The 25,491-nt window shown below is 44.8% G+C and overlaps 1 protein-coding gene across 1 annotated transcript; it reads left to right on the top strand.

Moving 5' to 3' along the window:
* Positions 1 to 7,108: 7,108 nt before the first annotated feature.
* Positions 7,109 to 23,616, top strand: slc20a1 (solute carrier family 20 member 1). The gene is made up of 11 exons (XM_062960864.1): positions 7,109 to 7,273; positions 7,773 to 8,368; positions 11,112 to 11,252; positions 11,520 to 11,605; positions 13,865 to 13,961; positions 15,403 to 15,522; positions 17,085 to 17,348; positions 18,116 to 18,659; positions 18,773 to 18,958; positions 22,875 to 22,959; positions 23,107 to 23,616. Exons 2-11 carry the CDS (start codon positions 8,023 to 8,025, stop codon positions 23,266 to 23,268), a joined length of 2,031 nt encoding a protein of 676 aa, XP_062816934.1. The 5' UTR covers positions 7,109 to 7,273; positions 7,773 to 8,022; the 3' UTR covers positions 23,269 to 23,616.
* The last annotated feature ends 1,875 nt before the right edge of the window (positions 23,617 to 25,491 follow it).

The raw sequence follows: 25,491 nt of genomic DNA, 5'->3' as shown, positions 1-25,491 counted from the left end.
CTCTCAGCAGACTGTTTTAATAGCATAACATGAAGGCATTTCTTTGTCCTTTGACCTCCCTCTTATTTGCTATTCTGAGACTTTTGTGCAAACCCCGAAATTCCAAACAACTAGCCCGATCTAGAGAAGCGGCGAGATAAATTGCTTTTATCTCTTTGTCAATTATTTTCAGTTCTTTCCTCATTTCTTTTTGGTTATTAAAGATCACCTTATTTTCTTCTGCTCTCGCTTTTCCCTCTTGTTTTGTTACATCCAGGTCCTCTTTCAATTTGTTTATTTCTGCCTTAACCAATGTCTGTATCTCTTCCTTCAATTCTTTCCTCATGTTCATCATTTCTTCCTTTACCTTATTAAATTGGATATCCTGTTTCTCCTGTAATTTAATTACTTCCGTTTGTAGTTTTAAGATTTCAAACATTACATCTTTTAGACTATAGTCATCCGTAAGTGAATCTTTTCTTCCGACCCCTCTTTTTTCCTTATCTTTCTCTTTCTCCATTTTGTTCTTAACTACACTCATCTCAGCGTCACATGTAGCCTCCTTAATTCCTCTTTTCAAAACAAAAACCATCATCATTAACAACATCATTTCTTCCCATGGGGAAACCTCCCTGCTCCTCATCTCCCACAGCAGGGACACTCTGCACCTGAATCCCATAATTCCCATCAGAGTCATTTTGAAACTCATCCTGAACCTGAATCCCATCATCCTGAAACTGCATCCCAGAATCCTCATCAGAGTCACACAAAGGCTGAGTCACAAAACAAACCCCAGAGGAAGCCCCCGTGCTGCTCCTGCACTGCGGCCTGGCCAGGCTTGGTCTTCCAGAAGGTCACGTTGGCTTCCATCTTTGCTCTTTACCTCTCCAAGGCACATGCCAACCAAACCTTATTGGGGCGAGGCCTTTCCTCTCTGGCCCCAAAGGTATTTGGGTTCGCTTTGTTATCTGAAACTCCCTTTTGTAGTGGCATGGATCTCGAAATAGTACACAGCGGTGCCATTAAACCATAAAACAATTAGATCAGGGCAACAACACAATGGGCGAGAGCTCAAAATAGCTGGTGACTGGGCAAAATCCAAGGTGATGTGCCGAGATGAATGGAGCCCTGACCTGCAGAGATACCTTGAGAGGGTGGTCACAAGCCCCGGCCATTGTGCTGTGGCCCTAAACCGGGGGTGAGCTGTTTTCCTCGTGACCACAGACAAACCTCTTGCATCACGAGGGGGCTTTGTCCTGCAAAAGTGGCTCAAATGTCTCCGGCAATAGTGGCTCCCTATTTACTAGCGTTGCCCTGGGTTATTTGAAAAAAAAAAAATAATTTTTTTATTTTACAAAATGAATAAGGTTGTGGGTGAACTACAACTCACATCGTGCCAGGTTAACCCCCTGAAACTCCATCAGTTAGTTTGTCATGTTGGGCAAGTTTGCTCTAGATGCATCATCGGTTGGGTCCTGAAGGATGAACTACAGCTCCCACCATGGTGGGTCAGTCCCCTCAATAGTAATAATAATAATAATAATAATAATAATAATAATAATAATAATAATTTTATTCTTATATCCCGCCTCCATCTCCCCGCAGGGACTCAGGGCGGCTTACAGATACAAAACAAACAAACATACAATAACCTCAAATACCGAAAACACACAAATGAAAATTTAAAAAGCTGGAGCTAACAACGGGCGCTCACTCTGCTCCCCGGATTTGAACCTGAGACCTTTTGGTCTGCAAGTTCAGCAAGTTTAAAGTATATTATATTCCATACTTTTCCTTTTTTTCCTTTTTGCTGTATATAATAGACATCTGTGAATATAGCTGCAAGTTCAGCAGCTCAGCGCTTTAACACACTGAGCCACCGGAGGCTCCTAATTATGTGTATATAGATGAATTCTTTTTAAATAAAGCAGGATTGGGCAATGTTAAGAGGACGGAGGATCTCATAGTGCCTTGTGCCTTGCCTTGGGCACAACTGTGTCATCTCTTCCACCTACACTGACTGGTTTAAAGTCCAAGAGTGTCTCTTTTTTCAATAGGAAGTGACCCTGAAGTCATGTTTTCCAAGAAAACGATCCCTTTCCACTTCCACTGACCCAGATCTTCAGCCAAGAGCAGTGCGGGCCTCCTGCAGAGAGATCTCTTGATACCCAGCCTTTGTGTTGTGGTCGAGGAGGTGGGCTGTTTTCCTTGTGACCACAGATGGGCCTCTTGCTTCACGAGGGGTCTCTGTCCTGCAACAACAGTGCCTTGAACCAAGCAGGGCACCGTCACTGGGAAGCTGAGCTGGTTTTGTGTCCCAGCTCCAGTGGCCAAACCAGAGCCTTGAGGTTGCCAATCCATCTGACTCACGGCGGCCAGGCCAGCCTTGTCTGGGAGCGAGCGGATGCGTTTGGCTGTGTGGGTGCTCCTCCGGCCACATCCCGGTCCCCAGCGCCAGACTGGGAGGAGGCCAGTTACCCACCCTGCCTCCCTCGCAGGAGAGAGACAGAGAGGCATTCAGAAGGCCCAGGGCCGGCCTGTCTTGTGGCTCAGCATCTGGTCCATCCACTGGGCGGTGAGGCTCTTCCTGCTGCCAATTTGGGCCTCCGCTTCTTCGTCTCTTGTAAACACTCTTCTCCATTTGGCGCTCGGCTGTGTTTTTCCTCCCTTTGTGCCAAGTGTTCTTTTTGACTTTGGGGCATTTTATATGTGTAATAATAATAATAATAATAATAATAATACATCACACATGGAAGACCATCATCCTCGTAAAGCAAAGTGAAAACCTGCTTTGATTGAAGTCAAAAATCAGAAACTCCTCAAAGCAGAGCAGACAAAAAACCAGTACAAGAAAACCGCACTGCAAACTAGAGCTGACAGCTGGCACAACAAAACATGGCATGGAAAGTTCCTTGACAAAATTGAAGGAAAAGCTGAGAAGGAGAAGACCTGGCTCTGGCTCACAAATGGGACCCTGAAGAAGGAGACAGAAGGCCTGATCCTTGCAGCCCAGGAGCAAGACATCAGAACAAATGCAATTAAGGCCAAGATCGAAAAATCAGCTGATGACCAAAATGCAGACTGTGCAAGGAAACCAACAAAACCATTGATCATATCCTCAGCTGCTGTAAGAAAATCGCACAGACAGACTACAAACAGAGGCACAACCATGTGGCCCAAATGATTCATTGGAACTTATGCCTCAAGTACCACCTTCCGGCAGCAAAGAACTGGTGGGGTCACAAACCTGCAAAAGTATTGGAAAATGAGCAGGCAAAGATACTGTGGGACTTCTGAATCCAGACTGACAAAGTTCTGGAACACAACACACCAGACATCACAGTTGTGGAAAAGAAAAAGGTTTGGATCATTGATGTTGCCATCCCAGGTGACAGTCGCATTGACGAAAAACAACAGGAAAAACTCAGCCGCTCTCAGGACCTCAAGATTGAACTGCAAAGACTCTGGCAGAAACCAGTGCAGGTGGTCCCGGTGGTGATGGGCACATTGGGTGCCGTGCCAAAAGATCTCAGCCGGCATTTGGAAACAATAGACATTGACAAAATCACGATCTGCCAACAGCAAAAGGCCACCCTGCTGGGATCTGCAGCAACATCTGAAAATACATCACACAGTCCTAGACACTTGGGAAGTGTTCGACTTGTGATTTTGTGATGCGAAATCCAGCATATCTATCTTGTTTGCTGTATCATAATAAAATAATAATAACTTTATTTTTATATCCCGCTCCCATCTCCCCAGAGGGGACTTGGGGTGGCTCACATGGGGACAAGCCCAGTTTCAACATACAATAAAATACAGCATAATTAAACCAATGTAAAACAGGTAAAATAGTATAAATATACAAACCAGCATAAAGCATCAACATCAAAACATTAGAACATTAGAGTCTGAACATAATGTACAAACTGTAAGATACTGGCTGATGCGCACGCCTCCTCCTTTGCCCTTCCAGGGGATTGGGGACTTAGATATTATCATTATTATGTTTATTTTTTTTCCTAGTTGATTGCGTACAATCTATATATATATAAAATGTAATGTGACGTTTTACTATGGTGTAAACAACAAAACCACTGAACCCAATCACACCAAATTTGGTCACAAAAGACATAGCCATCCAAGGTAAGTCTCTCAATCAAAACCTAGAAAAATAGAGTCTCACTTATCCAAGCTAAACGGGCTGGGATTTCCCTGTTTTTTTGAGTGTTGTTCTTTCTTTACTGTCCAGATTTTAGTTTTTTTAAAAAATACTGATAACCAGATTTTTTTCATTTTCATGGTTTCCTCATTTCTGTTGAAATTGCCCACACTTGTGGATTTTAATGGCTTCTCTATGTCGTCTGATGTGGTTGTGAGAGTGGTCCAACATTTCTGTGTTCTCAAATAATATTATGCTGTGTCCAGGTTGATTCATCAAGTGCTCTGACACAGCATCTGGCTTCCCCCAGGCTGGAAGCAGCCAGGCTTTGAAGCTGCAAGACCATTCAATGCTAATGTGCTTTAATCATAATTGAATTATTTAATTGTTTATTTTATTTGATTGTTGTGTTGACACTGTTTTTAGTCACTGATACTTGTTTTAACTTGTTATGTTTTGTTTCTGTTTTGGGCTTAGCCCCATATTAGCTGCCCCGAGTCCCTTTGGGGAGATGGTGGCGGGATAGAAAAATAAAGTACAGTAGAGTCTCACTTATCCAAGCTAAACGGGCCAGCAGAACCTTGGGTAAGCAAATTATCTTGGATAATAAGGAGGGATTAAGGAAAAGCCTATTAAACATCAAATTAGGTTATGATTTTACAAATTAAGCACCAAAACACCATGTTATACAACACATTTGACAGAAAAAGCAGTTCAATACGCAGTAATGTTATGTTGTAATTACTGTATTTACGAATTTAGCACCAAAATATCACGATATATTGAAAACATTGACTACAAAAATGGCTTGGATAATCCAGAACCTTGGATAAGTGAGACTCTACTGTATTATTATTATATTATTATAATCAAGGTGGCCAACGGCAACATTCAAGCAGACAAGAGTTCTTTCTCCCATCCTGGACTATTCAACAGATATATAGAGACAGTTCACTTGCCTAGTTTCCAACAGACCTTGCAGCCTCTGAGGATGCCTGCCGTAGATGTGGGCGAAACGTCAGGAGAGAGTGCTTCTGGAACACAGCCTGGAAAACTCACAGCAAGCCAGTGATTCTGGCCGCGAAAGCTTTCAACACAATGAAGAGTTTAAAAAATGGAGGCTGGCATTTGAAGACATGGAAAGGAAGATGAACGTGGACTTTGAAAGAACTGCAAGGGGAATTTACTAAAATAGATATAAGGGTAGATTTTATGAGATATGGGACTCACAGTGAGTAGAGTCAGGAGTCATGGGTGGAGGGGTGGAATATGGCAATGTGTCTGTTTGGGGGAACAACAGACCTGTATTCGATGCATTTGACTACCTTTAGGTTTCTCCTTTTTTAACTTCACTCAATTTTTTTTTTGGAAGAGAGGTCAGCGTGGACCTGGTGACGCTAATGTGACTCACCTGCGTGTGACTCTCTCTCTCTTTCTACCTCCGCAGGCACTGAGTTCACCCTCTCGCTTGCCAATTGGCGGCACACCAGGAGCCAGCGGTCCCTGTAACGGCCAATTCTGAAATATCCCTGGCATGTTTCAAAAGAGAATTGTGAAAGAAGTCAATGCTGGTCAGTAGATACAAGATCATAGCAGGCCTGGGCCAACTTGGGCCCTCCCTCCAGGTGTTTTGGACTGCAACTCCCACCATTCCTAACAGCCTACCTTTCTTTTCTTTCTTCCTCTTTTCTCTCTCCTTCCTTCCTTTCTTCCCTTTCCTTACTTTTCCTGTTTTCTTTCTTTCCTTCCTTTCCCCTTTTCCTTCCTCCTTTCCCCCTCCTTCCTTCCTTTTTCCCCTTTTTTTCTCTATTTCTTTCCTTATTTATTGACTACATTTATATCCCGCTCCTCTCACCCCGGAGGGGACTCAGAGCGGCTTACAAATCAAATGAACATACAATATATTATTAGGGTAGCACAATATAAGCATTAAATTACTATATTGTACTATATCATTCTATGGTAATATTATTAGTAATATTTATTTACGTATTTATTGACTACATTTATATCCTGCTCTTCTCACCCCGGAAGAGTGCGGCTTACAAATCAAATGAACATACAATATATTATTAGCATAGCACAATATAAGCATTAAATTACTATATTGTACTATATCATTCTATGGTAATATTATTAGTAATATTTATTTACGTATTTATTGACTACATTTATATCCTGCTCTTCTCACCCCGGAAGAGTGCGGCTTACAAATCAAATGAACATACAATATATTATTAGCATAGCACAACATAAGCATTAAATTACTATATTGTACTATATCATTCTATGGTAATATTATTAGTAATATTTATTTACGTATTTATTGACTACATTTATATCCTGCTCTTCTCACCCCGGAAGAGTGCGGCTTACAAATCAAATGAACATACAATATATTATTAGCATAGCACAACATAAGCATTAAATTACTATATTGTACTATATCATTATATGGTAATATTATTAGTAACGTTACATTTAATATATAATTAATATTATTATATTGTATTAATAGTAGTATAATATTGTATTCCATTATAATATTATTATCAATATTATATGTATATACAATATATTATATATTTATAAATTATTATAAATTATATATATATATATATATATGTATGAATATAAAATTAGCATAGCATGTTCCTTCTTCCTTTCCCTCACTCTTTTTTTCCTCCTTTTCTTTCCCTTTATTTCCTTCCTCCTTTCCCTCTTTCTTTCTTTCTTTCTTTCTTTCTTTCTTTCTTTCTTTCTTTCTTTCTTTCTTTCTTTCTTTCGAGGGCGAGACAAGGGCGCCTTGTGTTCCTCCCTGCAGCCTCGTTCTGCGCAGGCGCAGAAGACAGAAGCGGCGCCAGGGCCGGAGAAGGGGGCGTGGCCTGCTCGCAATGAATGGAGGGCGGCCTTGGGGGCGTGGCTTAGCCTTGTAGGCCCCGCCCACCTCTGTCAGGCCTATAAATACAGGCAGGAGCCACACGAGGCGGGGATTGGGAGCGAGAGAGAGATAGAGAGCGGAGGATTAACGATCGGACTCGCAGACAGATCGAGACGAGAAGAAAGAAATAACGGAAGAAAGAAAAGAAGGAAGGCCGCCTCTGCTGTCTCTTAATCCTATTAATCCTGGCGGTAAGGGATAAGCGACGGAGAGCGGGATAGGACAAAAAAGGCGCGGGGCGGAAGCGAAAGGCGGGAACGGCCGTTGGAAGGCAGAGCAGGGCAAGGGAGGGTACGGAGGCCGCGCAGGGCCACTCCGCAAGGGGACGTGAGGCGGGAAAGGCTCGGCGGCGGCCATTTTGGCCCTCCGCCCACATGGTCCTTTCTGAAAAAGACCGGAAGTGGGCGGGGCCTCGACATACCTTGGTTTGGGCCTACTTCAGGTGTTTTGGACTACAACTCCCAGCATTCCTCACAGCCTCGGGCCCCTTCCTTTCCCCCCTCAGCCGCTTAAGCGGCTGAGGGGGGAAAGGAAGGGGCCCGAGGCTGTGAGGAATGCTGGGAGTTGTAGTCCAAAACACCTGAAGAGCGGGCCCAAGTGGGCGGGGCTTCACTTTACCTTTCATTCATTCCTTGGAGGCGGGCTCTTGACTCTGCTTCCGGTTTGTTTCCTTTTCCCCCCCTCCCTCAGGATGCTTCACCCTCTTTCTTCGCCTTCCTCCGCGTTGCCATGGAGCTTTTCCTCGCCTTTCTGGGCCTAGGCCCCAACCCCAAGGCCTTGAGGGCAGAGACTGTTCAAGAAGAACCGCAGCAAGGCTTCGTCCGGCTCGTATAGCGACACGCTCCCTGCCTCTGAGCAGAGCCTTGCATCGACCTATTTATTTATTCGTCGGCCTACCTCATATCTGTCTTGGTTTGCATATCGAAAGAAAGAGAACGACATGGAGGCCTTTACGGCGATGGCGGCAACGACAACGGCGTGGCCCATAATCCCCGGGGCGCCGCTGACGCCCTTCCTGTGGCTGCTGGTGCTGGGCTTCCTCATCGCCTTCGTGCTGGCCTTCTCGGTGGGCGCCAACGACGTGGCCAACTCCTTCGGCACGGCCGTGGGCTCCGGGGTGGTGACTCTACGGCAGGCCTGCATCCTGGCCTCCATCTTCGAGACCGTGGGCTCCGTCCTGCTGGGTGCCAAGGTCAGCGAGACCATCCGCAAGGGCCTCATCGACGTTGAGATGTACAACACCACCCAGGAGCTGCTCATGGCCGGATCCGTCAGCGCCATGTTTGGTCAGTGAGAGCGCCCTAAATAATATAATCTATATATATAAAAGAGTGATGGCATCAGGGCAGCGGACAAAACAACAAAACTACAGGCCCCCCAACCTCGAAATTTGACAACACAACCCATCATTCACGGCTCTAGGTTCATACAACAAAAAGAAAAGAAAAATAAAGTCCTAATTACAGGGGGAGGAATAATAATTTTTATCCAGTTGCTGCCAGTTTGAAGGCTAAGCTCCGCCCACTTGGTCTCCTAGCAACCTACTCAGCCCAGGGGACAGGCACAGTTAGGCCTCATTTAGGCCTCTTCCACAGATTATCAGATTTTAACTGGATTATATGGCAGTGTAGACTCAAGGCCCTTCCACACAGTTATATAACCCATTTAGAATCTTATATTACCTGCTTTGAACTGGATTATCTTGACTCCACACTGCCATATAATCCACTTCAGTGTGCATACTAAACATAAAGACAACCATACAACAGACATTCAATACCACCACTACCTCAACAATTTCTCACCAACGCCACAGCAACGCGTGGCTGGGCACAGCTAGTAATAATAATAATAATACTTTATTTTTCTACTCTGCCACCATCTCCAAGCAGGGACTCGGGGCGGCTACACGGGTCAGAAGCCCGAAATACAAAACAATAAATCAGTAAAACACAATGCAATACAAAGACAGTAAAATCAGCAGTTATACAAAATGGTTACCTTAACCAAAACAATATTTATTTATTTCATTTATTTCCATCATTTCTATGCCGCCCTTCTCACCCGAAGGGACTCGGGGCGGCTCACAATCTGGCAAAATTCAATGCCGTATATAGTACAAAAATAAAACATAGGCAGTTAAAACAATCAATTTAGCATAATACAATAAATACATTTAAAACAGTACAATACATTAAATCATACAAACTCAGTTAAAATAAAATGGACTACCAGGTTGGTGGAGGGGATGGCATGATGGGGCTACGTCATAGTTCTGCAATGGTGCAATGACATAGTTCTAAAGTATAATAATAATAATACAGTAGTCTCACTTATCCAAGCTAACCGGGCCAGCAGAATGTTGGATAAGCAAATATCTTGGATAATAAGGAGGGATTAAGGAAAAGCCTATTAAACATCAAATTAGGTTATGATTTTACAAATTAAGCACCAAAACATCATGTTATACAACAAATTTTACAAAAAAAGTAGTTCAATACGCAGTAATGCTATGTAATAATTACTGTATTTATGAATTTAGCACCAAAATATCACAATATATTGAAAACATTGACTACAAAAATGTGTTGGATAATCCAGAATGTTGGATAAGCGAGTGTTGGATAAGTGAGACTTGGGTCCGGACTGTGGCGCAGGCGGGAGAGCAAGCCAGCTGCAATTAACTGCAATGAATCACTCTTACCAGGAGGTCATGAGTTCGAGGCCGCTCAGAGCCTATGTTTGTCTTGTCTTTGTTTTATGTTAAAAGACATTGAATGTTTGCCTATATGTGTAATGCGATCCGCCCTGAGTCCCCTTTGGGGTGAGAAGGGCGGAATATAAATGCTGTAAATAAATAATAAATAATACTGTAATAATAATACTAATACTTAATTTTCCTACCCTGCCACCATCTCCAAGCAGGGACTCAGGGCGGCTACACGGGTCAGAAGCCCGAAATACAAAACAATAAATCAATAAAACACAATGCAATATAAAGACAGTAAAATCAGCAGTTATACAAAAGGGTTACCTTAACCAAAACAATACAATAAATCCTAAAAACTGAGTTTACATATAAATCAGAGGAGCCCCAGTGGCGAAGTGCCTTAAAGCACTGAGCTGGAGACCGAAAGGTCCCAAGTTGAAACCCCGGGAGCGGCGTGAGCGGCCGCTGTTAGCTCCAGCTCCTGCCAACCTGGCAATTTGAATACTGGTGGGTTTGGGGGAAGGATTGACTTTGTCATTTGGAAGGTGTAGTTGCTGGGATTTATAGGTCGCCTACAATCAAGGATTGTACAATTAGGAGCCCTAGTGGCAAAGTGTGTAAAAGCATTGAGCTGCTGAACTTGCAGACCGAAAGGTTCCAGGTTCAAACCCCGGGAGCAGAGTAAGCGCCTACTGTTAGCTCCAGCTTCTGCCAACCTAGCAGTTCAAAAACATGCAAATGTGAGTAGATCAATAGGTACTGCTCCGGCGGGAAGGTAACGGCGCTCCATGCAGTCTTGCCTATGGCCACATGACCTTGGAGGTGTCTACGGACAACGCCGGCTCTTCAGCTTAGAAATGGAGATGACCACCAACCCTCAGAGTCAGGACTTAACGTCAAGGGCAACCTTTACCTTAACATATAAGTCAGTTAAAATAAAATAATACGGACTCCCAGGTTGGTGGAGGGGATGGCATGACGCGGCTACCTAAACTATGGATCAATGACAGTAATGTTATGTTGTAATTACTGTATTTACTAATTTAGCACCAAAATATCCCTTTCAGAGTGAGAAAAGCAAGGCACAAGTGTGGGAAATAAATATAAATAATAAATAAATTACATTAGAGATGAGGTCCCTCAAAGAGCTCTTGAATCAGCTTCCCCTTTGGCTCAGTACTAAGATGACCATGTGACACAAATCTAATGCTGACCCTAACTTTGGAGAGGTCATTTAGCCCAAAAAGGCAAGCATTAGACTCCAGTGAATGAGGTATAGACTTGATGCTCTCTGACCTATTTCTGGCTTTCCCTTTCAGGCTCGGCCGTGTGGCAGCTGGCGGCTTCCTTCCTCAGACTTCCCATTTCTGGAACCCACTGCATTGTTGGGGCAACGATCGGCTTCTCGCTGGTGGCCAAAGGGCAGGAAGGGGTCAAGTGGTCCGAGCTGCTGAAAGTCGGTAAGGGAGGCTCCTGTGCCATCTCTTTGGGGGCTGACCCCATCGCTTTCCTCTGAGGCGGAGATATTGTGATTTGCCCATGGCCCCCCAGGCAGTTTGGTGGGGCAGGGATTTGAACCCCAGACCCTCAGCCAAAGGCTCAAAGCACTGCACCACACAGGCATCCTTTCCCCTCTTGACTCACAAGGAATCCTACATTTGGAGCAATCACACTGATGCCAACAGTAACCCAAGCAGAGATTAAACTTTCTCTCTTCTTTTCCCTAGTATTATCCTGGTTCATCTCTCCCCTGCTGTCTGGTATTATGTCTGCTGTCCTGTTCTTCCTCGTCCGAAAGTTCATTCTTTCCAAGGTACGCATTCCGTCTTTCAAGTAAGATCTCTCTCTCTGTGAATGAATGAATGTGTGCAGCACTCCATATCTACCGCGGTTTGCTTCCAGGACCTTCAAGGATGCCCAAATCCTAATATATACAATGGCAGTGTAAAAAATTCAAGTCTTGCTGTGTAGATTAATTTTTTTGGGTGGGAAAGTTTTCAAGCTGTGACTTGGTTGAATCTGTGGATACGGAGGGCCCACAGTAATCTTAGGAGATTTCCAAATTGAGATTCTACAAAGGTTCTCCTTGCAGCATTTGTGGGATGCCATGAAGCAGATAATACTTCGGTTTGCTTTTTGATTTGTATATCTGGGTTGCTGTGAGTTTTCCGGGCTGTCTAACCATGTTCTAGAAGCATTCTCTTCTGATGTTTCGCCCACGTCTATGGCAAGCATCCTCAGAGGTTGTGAGGTATATGGAGAAACTAAGTAAGGAAGGTTTATATATCTGGCATGTCCAGGGTGGGAGAAAGAACTCTTGTCTGCCTGAGGCAAGTGTGAATGTTGCACTTGGCCAGCTTGATTAGCTTTGAATAGCCTTGCAGCTTCAAAGCTTGGCTACTTCCTGCCTGGGGGAATCCTTTGTTAGGAGGTGCTAGCTGGCCCTGATTGTTTCCTGTCTTTCCCATGCAGGAAGCAGTCAGGCTTTGAAGCTGCAAGGCTATTCAATGCTAATCAAGCTGGCCAATTGCAGCGTTCACATTTGTCTCAGACAAGAGTTCTTTCTCCCACCCTGGACATTATTCCACAGATATATAAACTCCACTTAAAAGCACCTTAAAAGCACCTCATGTTGATTTCACATTGCACTTAAGCATCTGACGTTGAGCAAAAGTTGGATTGTCTCTTGTGGGGAAACTCAGTGTTTCAACCTATGCAGTTACAACACTCAATGACCTATTTGCTAATCATTGTGTAGTTTCCACTCTATTTGTTTCCACCCTTTGTAGTAGTCTTGCCCAACCTATAAGCACGTATGCAAACGTAATTTCTGGTAATACTTTGTAAGCAACCATGGCTGTGAGTTTTCCGAGCTGTATGATTATGTTCCAGAAGCATTCTCATGCCCACTGTGTCCTGGTTTACTGGTTGTTGATGTTGGTTGATGTATTTTTTTCTTTCTGCTGTTTTTAGTTATTTTAATTAGATTGTTTATGTGTTATTATCTTTTTAATTGCATTTTAGCTTGTAATCTTTATGCTAGGCTTGTAAGCCGTCCCGAGACCCACCCCAAGTTAAAAATAAAGTTATTATTAACATTATCGTCATTATATCCTGATGTTTCGCCTGCATCTATGGCAGGCATCCTCAGAGCTTGTGAGGTACGTTGGAAATTAGGCAAATTGGGTTTATATATACAGTAGAGTCTGGATTATCCAACGTAGTCTGCCTCCCGCACAGATCCATAGCTTTTTCTCTAGGTAGTAAGTACTGAACTTTTTATGGATTTAACTTCTAACAATGTTGTTACTGTAAGTTCATTTTATGCAATTTGTATCTTTATTTGTAATCAATGTTTTCAATACATTGTGATGTTTTGGTGCTAAATTCATAAATACAGCAATTGCTACATAACGTTACCTTGTGTTGAACTGCTTTTTCTGTTGATTTGTTGTAAAACATGATGTTTTGATGCTTAATTTGTAAAATCATAATGTAATTTGACGTTTAATAGGCTTTTCCTTAATCCCTCCTTATTATCCAACATTTTCGCTTATCCAACGTTCTGCCGGCCCGTTTATGTTGGATAAGTGAGACTCAACTGTTTATCTGTGGAATGTTCATTTGCCTAGTTTCCAACATACCTCACAACCTCTGAGGATGCCTGCCATAGGTGCAGGCGAAACGTCAGGAGATAATGCTTTGGGAACATGGCTGTACAGCCTGGAAAACTCACAGCAACCCAGTGATTCTGCCATGAAAGTCTTTGACAACACATGGCTTGGCTGTTTTCGTTGTTTTTGAGCGTGGTAAAAATGCCAACCTAGCAGTTCGAAAACATGCAAATGTGAGTAGATCAATAGGTACCGCTCCGGCAGGAAGGTAACGGCGCTCCATGCAGTCATGCCAGTGGCCACATGACCTTGGAAGTGTCTACGGACAACGCTGGCTCTTCGGCTTAGAAATGGAGATGAGCACCAACCCCCAGAGTCGGCCACGACTGGACTTAATGTCAAGGGAAACCTTTTACCTTTACCTAAAAATGCCCTTCTGGTGGTTTCTCCCTTTTCAGGTGGACCCTGTGCCCAATGGGCTGCGTGCGCTGCCTGTCTTCTATGCCTGCACCATCGGGATCAACCTCTTCTCTATCATGTTCAGCGGGGCGCCTTGTAAGTAGCCGCACAGACACGCTTTGATTTCTACGGCTCTTTGTCCACTTCTCACTCAAACACGGAGTTTTACCCCTTTTGCTTTACAGGACTGAATCCTCCTAGAAGGCGGCTGGCCTGGGCCCGTTGCAGAAGGCAGCAGGCCAGCATGCGCTGAGTGCCCCCTAGGTAGCTCCCTCTCTCCCTCCTTCCCCGGAGGCGGTGCCCCTCTCCCTAAATGACCAGAGACCTTTCTCCTTAGCCTCCACAGGAACCGCAGGCGGAGCGCCAGCAGCCCCCTCCCCTGGTTGCGCTGCCTCTCAGCCACAGGCCTGGACCCCCCCCCCTCCCGCTTCCCTTTCTCTCCCGGATTCCACGCTAACATCCAGAGCCCTCTTGGCTGCCGCACCGCCCTCCTGCGCCTCCTCTGGTGCTGATGTTACTCCACTCAGGCCAGTGGCAGGAGAGGAATCCAGTGGCAGAAGGCAGCCGCCTTGCGGTGGGTTTCTCCCTCCGGCTGCCAGCATCTTGGTTGCTTTAGATTCCAAGGGAGGTCTCCTCTGCCATCCCCTCCCTGCAAGAAGAGCTGGCAACCGTGTTCTGAAGAGGAGGAGCCGCCTGGAAATGTTGAAGTGAATGTTAAACTGTGTTTGTTGCTAAGGAGGGAGGGGGGATTCAACCAGAAGCTGGCTTTTGCTGCTATGCAAACCAGAAATAGGCCCCTTTTTTGCCACAGTGGGAACATAGTCTAGGACAAGGACCTCTCAATTGCAGGGATCTTAATGAGGGTATCAAGCCTGTGCGTTTGTCTGCTCTTGAGCTAGAGCATAGCCATTTGCATCGCAGCTGCTTCACTATAATTAGAAGCACAATTAATGAGTCCTGGATGACGATTCTGTAGCTGCAAACATCTTGCCCTGGACCTGTGCCTGCCCTTGACAAGACTGGTTTATTTTTATGTGCCAAAGAACCCACGCTGTTCAGTTCCTCTGGGAGAAAGGAGTGGAAGCTGAGGCACCCTTTGCTACCTAGAAGCAATGGTCAGCTTGAATCTGATTTAACCAGATTGGCTGGATTCGGGTGCCACATGAACACCTCCAGCTTCAAAAACATCCCCTTTAGTAGTCAGATGCATAAAGGAATCTCATTAGAAATGTCTCACTCGGAAATGTGTCTCCTATTTGTACTGAGGTTAATGCAGGGTTTGGCAGGGAGTCGTGATGGAGGGCCAAGGCACTCAGGGCTGAGGCTTGGGAAATGTAGCCATGTGGACTCCATCAAGGCCATGTGTGATCCCATAATAATATGACTTTGCCTTGGATGGGAGCTTGCTTCTTTCCAAACGCCAAGCCTGTGTATGAGGGCGCCCAGGGACGCCGTGGCCTTTTCCGGGGGGAGCTCTCTGTGTCTTGCAGGGGCGCCAGAGTGGGGGGGTTTCAAGGTGCGTTGTTTTGTCTCCTAGTGCTGGGCTTTGACAAGCTCCCCCTCTGGGGCATCATCCTCATTTCGGCAGGGAGCGCGGTTGTCTGTGCTCTCGTCGTCTGGTTCTTTGTCTGTCCAAGAATGAAGAAGAAAATTGAAAGTAAGTACCGCACTTTCCCCTTCCCTTGGCATTCTTCCTCTGAGCCACTGTGGGTTGTGAGTGTATTGCCCTTGAGAGCCTTGACTGGCAGGCTGTTCCTGAGCTCATTAGTTCTTCTGAGGCGGCAAACGCACCCTGCTGCCGCCGCCGCCGCCGCTGCCTCCTTTGTAGGTTTTAGGGAGCTTAAGAGTCTTGGCCGGGGTCCCATGTTGTTGGCGTGACTGCCAAGGCCTGGTGACTTGGTGTAGGAGGGAGCAAGGAGAGCCTTTTTAGGAGCCCTGCCAGCCTGGCCTCAGCTGCCCTTGCAGCCTCAGGGAGCCCATGCGGAAGGGCAGCATGGCGCTGCGGGGCTCCAGACCCTTGCTCCTGTGATAGGCAGCCTGAGGTCTTGAGCAGTGAGGCTATCCATCTGGGAAACCTCAGCTTTCAGACTAGGATAACAGTTTGCTAAGTTCCATTGTGCCTTTCCCCTGCAACCCAGACACAGCGTGGGGTGACACTAGCTTAAAGGATATGGATGAAAATTGGAAAAGTAGAGTTTAAAAATGTATATTTTCAAAGTCAAGTTGGGTAAAAAGAAACTAAAAGTGGTACGGGGACATTTGTGGTTTTGTTGAAGGCTTTCATGGTTGGAATCACTGGGTTGCTGTGAGTTTTCCAGGCTGTCTGCCCATGTTCGAGAAGCATTCTTTCCTGACGTTTTGCCCGCATCTATGGCAGGCATCCTCGGAGGTTGTGAGGTCTGTTGGAAACTAGGCAAGTGGGGTTTATATATCTGTGGAATAATGTCCAGGGTGAGAGAGAAAAAGAACTCTTTCTCTTGGAAGCAAGTCGGAATATAAATGTAGTAAATAAAATAAATAGTAAATATTTTAATTGGCCAGCTTGATTAGCAGTGAATGGCCTTGCGGCTTCAAAGCCTGGCTGCTTCCTGCCTGGGTGAATCCTTTGTTGGGAGGTGTTTGCTGGCCCTGACTGTTTCTTGTCTTGTCTGGACCTGGGCTGTGGCGCAGGCTGGTGAGCAGCCAGCTGCAACAAATCACTGACCAAGAGGTCATGAGTTCGAGGCCAGCTCGGAGCCTGTGTTTGTCTCTGTCTTTGTTCTATGTTAAGGCATTGAATGTTTGCCTTATGTGTAATGTGATCCGCCCTGAGTCCCCTTCGGGGTGAGAAGGGTGGAATATAAATACTGTAAATAAATAAATAAATTCCCCTCACCACCTCTGAGGATGTCTGCCATAAATGCAGGTGAAATGTTTGGAGATAATGCTTCTGGAACATGGCCAGACAGCCCGGAAAATTCACTGTGATTTTGTTTGGGTGAGCACTCCTTGCCCCTCTCTCAGGAGCACCTCCTGCCCCACCTTTCATCTTGTGGGAAGATGGGCCCTGCTGTGGGGAAGGGACAGATTCCAGCACATCCCTTGCGCTTTATTACTTTGTCCTCCGTCAAGTGATTTCCCCCATTCTCAGTGTTACTTCTCTATGACCCTTGGCGGCTGATGCAGTGAGAAGCACTTCTTCCGCTGATTGCTTATGGGGGCTTTCCTGCCTTTCTGCAGAAGAGATCAAGTCCAGTCCTTCTGAGAGTCCTTTGATGAGGAAAAAGAGCAGCCTGAAAGAGCTGGAGGAGCTGAAGCCAGCTGTGAACAGTAGGATTGAGGAGGAGGAGGAGCGGATCCCGGCAGCGGAGGTGCCTGTGGTGCTGCACAGAGCCGTCGCGGCGGAGGAGAGGGTGGTCTCCTTCAACCTGGGAGACGCAGAGGAGATTCCGGAGCGGGAGAGGCTTCCCCGGGTGGAGATGAAGGAGACCGGCTTTGAAGGCAGTGAGTGGAGGAGGAGGAGGAGGAGGAGGAGGAATTGGGCGGTGGGCATGTGGCGGTGTCTTTGTGTACTTTTTTGGGGGGGGGAATTGCAATTCTAACATTTAAGTAATATTTAATAATTTCAATACAGTGTTCCCTCACTACTTTGCGGTTCACTTTTCGCAGATTTGCTATTTTGCGGTTTTTCAATAAACTCTAAAATACTATTATAAATCATAAAAAATTACCATTTACAGCCTAAGGAAGGGAGGAAGGAGAAGCCAAAGGGAGAGAAAAGGAGCCCAAGCGGCAACGGGAGGAGAAGGAGGCAATTTATCAACACACAACACAATTGGTTGATAAAGACTTAAAATAGTATGTAACTACTAAAATGATGTATAAATATTAAAATAAATATAGTGTCCCTACTTTGTGGATTTTCACTTATTGCGGGTGGTCTTAGAACCTAACCCTTGCGATAAGTGAGGGAACACTATATTGCCTCTCTACTGCAATCAAAACACATACTGATAACAAAAATGGAGTCTTGAGTCTGAACATGCTCAGTACAATCACATGTCTGTAGCCCCTCCCACACCAAAGACGTCAGTCAAACTGGTAAATCAACGTATACAATACAATACAGGTTAGCAAATATATACATTAACAAACAAATAGTGAAGGCTTGTAAGGTTGCTATTTTCAATAGTACTGTGTATGTGTGTGTGTTTGGCTTATTTTGGGCTCCCTGCTGAGTCCCTTCGACCCCTGTGTCCCTTGCTGTGCAGGAACCGTGCAGTTCCCCAACGGGAACCTGGCCCAGTTCAACCACACGGTTAGCAGCCAGGTGAGCCCAGCCGCCGGGCATTACCACACGGTCCACAAGGACTCCGGCCTCTACAAGGAGCTGCTCCACAAGCTGCACCTGGCCAAGGTGGGCGACTGCATGGGGGACTCCGGGGACAAGCCCCTGCGGCGCAACAACAGCTACACCTCCTACACCATGGCCATCTGCGGGATGCCCCTCGACGCCTTCCGACCCAAGGAGCCCGAGCCCAAGGCTGGCGGGGAGGAGGCCGAGAAGCTGGACTCCAAGAAGCGCATCCGCATGGACAGCTACACCAGCTACTGCAACGCCGTGGCAGAGACTCACCCGGAGGCGGCGGCTGCAACGGGGGACCCGGAGATGGGGGCCGGCGACAGGAGGGGCAGCGGGGGCTCCCTGGACGAGTGGCACGACCAGGACAAGCCGGAGGTGTCGCTGCTCTTCCAGTTCCTGCAGATCCTCACCGCCTGCTTTGGGTCCTTCGCTCACGGAGGCAACGACGTCAGGTCAGTGGCCGGGCTCTGAAGCACCCTCAGGTGGCAGGTGGGGAGTGGGGTTGCCTTTGGCTCTTCATAGCTGCTTCCCTCTGTTTGATTTCCCCGTCATTCCTTCCCGGCAGCAACGCGATTGGCCCTTTGGTTGCCCTGTACCTGGTCTACCAAACAGGTGACGTGTCCTCAAAGGTAGCCATTCCCATCTGGCTCCTGCTTTACGGCGGGGTCGGCATCTGCACTGGCCTTTGGATCTGGGGCAGAAGGGTCATCCAGACCATGGGGAAGGACCTGACTCCCATCACGCCCTCAAGGTAAGGAGGAAGGGGGGCCCCTTTTATTTCCAGCAGTACAGGTTCCATGCTTCAGCCATTTCCTCCCTTCTTGTTGAATGTATCTTCATGCAGACCTGTCATGAATAGTTTTTAAAGCAAAGATTCTTTTTATTGCAGTATGAGGGTATAAAGAATGATATTGCACATACAGACGTACAGATTCTATGTAACTATATTGGATTCACAAACAACCTAATGCTGTTACATTGCCCAACAAACAAATAAGTGGAGGTTACATTTTTATTCAGCATTCACACACATGAATGTTGACAGATGTAAATATTTCTCTTATCACTGTCACAGTTCTTAATGTCAACAATTCAGCAACTTTTAATTACAGTTCAGTAAGCAGACAGTTAGTCATTGCAGGCCTTAATACAGTAGAGTCTCACTTATCCTCGCTTATCCAACATTCTGTATTATCCAAGCCATTTTTGTAGTCAATGTTTTCAATATATCGTGATATTTTGGTGCTAAATTCTTAAGTACAGTAATTACAACAGAACATTACTGAATATTGAACTACTTTTTCTGCCAAATTTGTTGTATAACATGATGTTTTGGTGCTTAATTTGTAAAATCATGTAATTTTATGTTTAACAGGCTTTTTTCTTAATCCCTCCTTATTATCCAAGATATTCGCTTATCCAAGATTCTGCCGGCCCGTTTAGCTTGGATAAGTGAGACTCTACTGTACTTCTGAATGGTGTCCTCAACATTTTTAGCTCTCATTCATTCATTCCTTTCACTCAGTTCATTCATACCCACACCTATCAAATCCACATCTGATGGTGGTCATTTTGACGACCTGTCTGCTAGAAGATCCCTCTTATAATGTTCTTATTTTGTGGTGTACTTACATATGTATCGTGGAATATGTGAAATTCATTGCAGTTTTGTATACGCCTGAAGGTCACTTTATGCACTGTATTTTTTAATAATTCTCTATATAAAACATGGTGTGCCTCCACTGAACCATCAGGAAGCAAGGGTGGCATTCTCTCAGCCACCTATGTGGACAATTTTGGTTTTTGAAGGATATTTGGAATGGCGGATAAGGGACGCTCAGTCTGTGGCCACTTGCCCCTTTTCCCAAGGCTGTGCGCTTGTGGCCCAAACAGCCTCCTCGGCAGAATTGTGTGACTCGGATTACCGGGCATTAGTTTCTTTGGCGGCTGTGTGTGAAATCCCTCTCTCAGGGAGTAAGTTGGGGAATCCCTTGGCTGGCTGGTGATGCAGCAGGCCTTCTCTCTGCCTCCCGCCCAGCAATTCTAATCCAGGCCTAAGTGGCACACAGAGGATCTCTTGGAAATAACTGCACCCAGTCTCTGGGCAGATAATCCCTTGGGAACTAAATGGCAATCATAACCGTATTGAAAAAGAAAAATGATGTCATATCTGTTTGGCAAATGTGAATCTCCATGAACATGTAGAGACTACTCGTGAAAAGCATTACCTTGTTAGAAATCAGCTCACTGAACAAAGGATATTCACAAGTATTCATGTAATGGCACATAGAGAACTCAACTATTAAACTGAAGAACCATTAATGATGATGATGATGATGATAATAATAAGTTTATTTGTATCCCGCCACCATCTCCCCCAGAGGGGACTCGGGGCAGCTCACAGAAATAGCAGATACAAAACAATAACAATGTACAATACATCAATAAACAATAACATGTACCAGTTATAATATTTAAACATTGACCAGAACAATGAAACATACTTACTCAAAACATAAAATTAAAAACAGTGAGGTTGCAATGATAGATTAGCAAAGTGCACATTATAAGTTGCGGACTCAGAAACATAGATCAAGTGCCACAGATTCGTTTGAGGTCAATTTGGGATGAGAGGAGCCCAGAGCTAATGGTCAAGTAACCAGGAGAAGTGCGACCAATACAAAAGGTCGAGGATTATGATTATGATGAGGATGGGCAATCTTAACCAAAGGCCTGGGTGAAAAGACAGGTTTTTAGGCTCTTCCGAAACGCCATGTCTTTGAATTGCCATTACAAAAATATATTTGGTTAACAGAGGATGGTTGTTTCTTTTAAGCTGAAATTGCAGTTCCAGTTGTAATTGCCCAAAACATATACACTTCCCTGAAACCTCTTAGTTAAAATATACAGTCAGAGATTAAAAAAACAAAAACCAAAAGTCTTCTTTGAAAAATAACATCTTGTTTACTCACAAACATCTTGTACTAATTCACCATGCAGGCACTTTTCTTACTAAAGTAGAGTTATAGATAGGATGTAGTTCTTTTCTGTGTTGAGTACACAGGGAATCATTTGTAATCAATAGTCCATAGTCTTTAGGTATAGTTGTACTCACTGAAATCCATGTCATACTTTACTGAAGTCCAAAACAGCAACATGCATCCACCTCCACTGAGGTGTAAAGTAAATTTAACACTACCCGTTGGCGTAGTGGGTTAAAGCCTTGTGACTTGAAGGTTGGGTTGCTGACCTGAAGGCTGCCAGGTTCGAATCCCACCTGGGGAGAGCGTGGATGAGCTCAGTCTATCAGCTCCATGCGGGGACATGAGAGAAGACTCCCACAAGGATGGTAAAAACATCAAAACATCTGGGCAATGTCCCCTGGGCAACGTCCTAGTATACAGCCAATTCTCTCACACCAGAAGCGACTTCTCAAGTTGCTCCTGACAAGAAAAAAAAAAGAAAAACATTGAAGTCCATAATTACACACAATGCAAAATAGAGCCCTGAGTCTGAACATGCTCAGTGCAATCACATATCTATTACCCCTCCCACATCAAAGAGGTACAAACTGGCAAATCAACAGACACATAGAATATGGGTTAGCAAATATATACATTAACAAATAAATAGTGAAACAAATAATGTTTTGAGCTTGAAAACCTGGCTCTTCACTCAGGCCTTTGGATAAAGATTGCTCATCCTCATAACAATCTTGTATCTGTGACCATTCTTGTTTGCACTTTTTACCTTTGTCAACTTGATATAGACACAGCAGGGTCTATTCCCATCCCAATTTGCACTTCCAAGAATTTGCAGCACTTTATCACTCACCTCGTGTTTACAATATTTATATGGTGCACTTTACCCAGTCTACTTTTACATCCTCTCCATTTTAATCCATATTTTTATTAGTTCTTGTCATTTATTTTTTATTGGCTAATGTTTAAATTTTTATAATTGTGCATGTCTTTTGTCTATTGTTGTGTTTTATATTGCTACTAGCTGTGCCCGGCCACGCGTTGCTGTGGCAAAGTGGTGGTGGTATTGGTTAAAAATTGTTGTGTAATTTTTATTTGACGTTATTTGTATTTTTTTAAATTTTATTGTAAGTTATCTTTTTATTTATTATATTTTATTATTTTATTGTATTAATTTTTAGTGTTTTAAATTATTTTTAGTGTTTTTAATTATTTTTATTGGGTTGCTAGGAGACCAAGTGGGCGGAGCTTAGCCTTCTAACTGGCAGCAATTGGATAAAAACAATTATTGCTCTCCCTCTAATTAGGACTTTATTTTTCTTTTCTTTTTGTTGTATCAACCTAGAGGTGTGGATGATGGGTTGTGTTGTCAAATTTTGAGGTTGGGGGGCCTGTAGTTTTGTTGTTTTGTCGGTCGCCGTGATGCCATCACTCTTTTTTATATATAGATTGTTTTTATTCGGGTTTGGCCCCATGTAAACCGCCCTGAGTCCCCTTTGGGGAGATAGAAGCGGGGTATAAAAATAAAGTTGTTGTTGTTATTATTATTAAAGGCTTGGCAGGTTGTGATTTGGAAATTAGGATCAACTGTCCCAAGAAGGGGAAGCTGTGTTTTGGGTGGGGTCAACCTGCAGTTGGTATTGGAACAGAGTTTTAAATGTCCCTCCCCTTCCGTCTTGTCCACAGTGGCTTCAGCATTGAATTGGCGTCTGCTTTGACGGTGGTCATTGCCTCCAACATCGGCTTGCCTATCAGCACCACTCACTGCAAGGTAAATGGGAGGATGGGGTTTGTTCGCTTGCAAGGGTCTCAAGGCGCCTCTGGGGTCTCCCGACCTTGGCTATCATCTGGGGGCTTCTGGTGAGGTGCTTGGGGTCCGGGGGGCTCTTTGTTCAGCGTGGCTCTGTCCCTGCTGCAGGTGGGCTCGGTCGTGTCGGTGGGCTGGCTGCGGTCCAAGAAGGCAGTGGACTGGCGCCTCTTCCGCAACATCTTCATGGCCTGGTTTGTCACGGTCCCCATCTCGGGTCTCATCAGCGCGGCCATCATGGCGCTCTTCAAGTACCCCATCCTGGGCGTGTGAGGCCTTGCGCGAGGGGCCGCATCAGTGTTAGTGCGCGGCTGGAGGGCGGGCGCCTTCTCCTTCGTGCTGTCCCTGCTTCTGTGCGCAGTCTCTCTTTCTCTCTCTGTCTTTCTCTCAGGGAGGAGCCCCTCCTCCTCTGGGCTGTGAATTATATCTTGTCTCGACATTTCTATACTGTTTTTTGTACTGAGCTTTAACTTCATCATTCATGTTGTCGAACGTATCATTTGTGTTCTCTGATCTGAAACTCAAGAGCTGGCAAGCACAATGCGGACAGGGGGAGCCATCTGGCAGAGCGGTCTGTGTCGGGGGGCTACTTTTATTAAAGAAATCCTTTTTAAATAAGAATTTGGTGGCGTGGTGCTTGCTGCTGGTCCGCGGGTCACGGCGGAAGGAGTTAGGGCCATCGCAGAGCAGAACGTTTGTTTTGCCGTAGTTTGTTTTAAATTTACTGCAGCCGTTGGCATATTGTTGCAATATGCTCTGTCACCCTTGGCAATAGGACCCAAGTCCTCTGCAAACACTAAATAATGTGTGGCAGCCTGTTGGCTGATGGGACTCCCATCTTGGTGTCATGAATAACTAACTTTTCAATAACTTTAAAGCATTGGGTTATTTATTGCAATTTCAGTGTGAGAGGGTATATATCATACATTTAACAGAACGACAGTTAGAAATACGGAGTCTATGTAACAGCATTAGATTCCACAACCACCTACAGTTACATTGGCTAATAAACAAACAAGGGGGGTTGTTGTGCATTTTCCGGGCTTTCTGGCCATGTTCCAGAAGCATTCTCTCCTGACGTTTCTCCCACATCTATGGCAGGCATCCTCAGAAGTTGTGAGGTATATTGGAAAACTTCACTTTATTTCTTAATTAGTCGCTCTCCACCAGAGTGCTACAAGCAACTTACAATTTAAAATATCATTCCACAATATAAAAACATTCAACAGTGACTATTTGTCAAATTTGATCTGATTTACTTAAATGCACAACCAAACAGCCAAGTCTTGAGCTAAGCAAGGGAGGTTTATATATCCGTGGGAGAACGAATTCCTGTCTGTTGGAGGCCAGTGTGAATGATGCAATTTATCACCTTGATCAGGATTGAATGACCTTGGAGATTCAAAGCCTGGCTGCTTCCTGCCTGAGGGAATCCTTTGTTCGGAGGTGTTAGCTGCTCCTGGAATTCCTCTGTTTTCAGAGTGTTGTTCCCCTGAAAGCAGAGGCAGTGAACACCTCCGAATAAAGGATTCCCTCAGGCAGGAAGCAGCCAGGACATGCAGCTGGTAAGGCCATTAATGCTAATCAAGGTGATTAATTACAACACTCACATTGGCCTCCCACACAAGAGTTCTTCCACCCTGGATCTTCCACAGATATATAAACCTCCCTTGCTTAGTTTTTCCAATATACAGTAGAGTCTCACTTATCCAAGCCTCTGAATAATCCAAGCCATTTTTGTAGTCAATGTTTTCAATATATCGTGATATTTTGGTGCTAAATTCATAAATACAGTAATTACAACACAACATTACTGCGTATTGAACTACTTTTTCTGTCAAATTTGTTGTATAGCATGAAGTTTTGGTGCTTAATTTGTAAAATCATAACCTAATTTGATGTTTAATAGGCTTTTCCTTAATCCCTCCTTATTATCCAAGATATTCGCTTATCCAAGTTTCTGCCAGCCTGTTTAGCTTGGATAAGTGAGACTCTACTGTACCTCACAACCTCTGAGGATGCCTGCCATAGATGTGGGGGAAACGTCAGGAGGGAATACTTCTGGAACATGGCCAGAAAAACATACAACAACCCATTTCAGTTCTCATTAGCAGGTTTTAATTACAATCAGTTGCATTCCAGGTCTCGTTCCTTTTAGAGTGGTGTCTTCAAATTATAAGGTCTCGTTCATTCAGTTCATTCATACTCACACATACGAAATCCACATTTATTAAGTCTGCACATTGTATTAATGTGACATTGGCAGGGGATGTTGTTAAAGTGTCTCGGAATCCTTCAGTGCTCTGCAGCCCTTTGCAGCTCTGGGAGCTTCCTCTTTTGTGCTGGCTGTGCATGAAGATACCCAGATGGGCCCGGACATCTGAGGACAGCGGTTCCAGAAGGAAGGCAGGCCTGGGATGGAGAGACGGAGGCCTCTGCACCAGTGGCACGCTTCCTTTGCAGCGCAGCGGGGCTCCCGGTTGGCACGCCGTCAAG

This window comes from Anolis carolinensis, unplaced genomic scaffold (genome assembly GCF_035594765.1).
Source record: "Anolis carolinensis isolate JA03-04 unplaced genomic scaffold, rAnoCar3.1.pri scaffold_8, whole genome shotgun sequence".
NCBI classification, from domain to species: domain Eukaryota; kingdom Metazoa; phylum Chordata; class Lepidosauria; order Squamata; family Dactyloidae; genus Anolis; species Anolis carolinensis.
The sequence above is the reverse complement of the archived record's forward strand: the minus strand, read 5'-3'. Positions and strand labels throughout refer to the sequence as shown.

Excerpts from the sequence above, each read along its gene's own strand:
- slc20a1 (XM_062960864.1), top strand. The coding sequence starts at position 8,023 with ATGGAGGCCTTTACGGCGATGGCGGCAACGACAACGGCGTGGCCCATA. Across the intron at positions 11,253-11,519 it reads GTCCGAGCTGCTGAAAGTCG|TATTATCCTGGTTCATCTCT; the intron begins GTAAGGGAGGCT and ends TCTTTTCCCTAG. Across the intron at positions 15,523-17,084 it reads AATGAAGAAGAAAATTGAAA|AAGAGATCAAGTCCAGTCCT; the intron begins GTAAGTACCGCA and ends GCCTTTCTGCAG.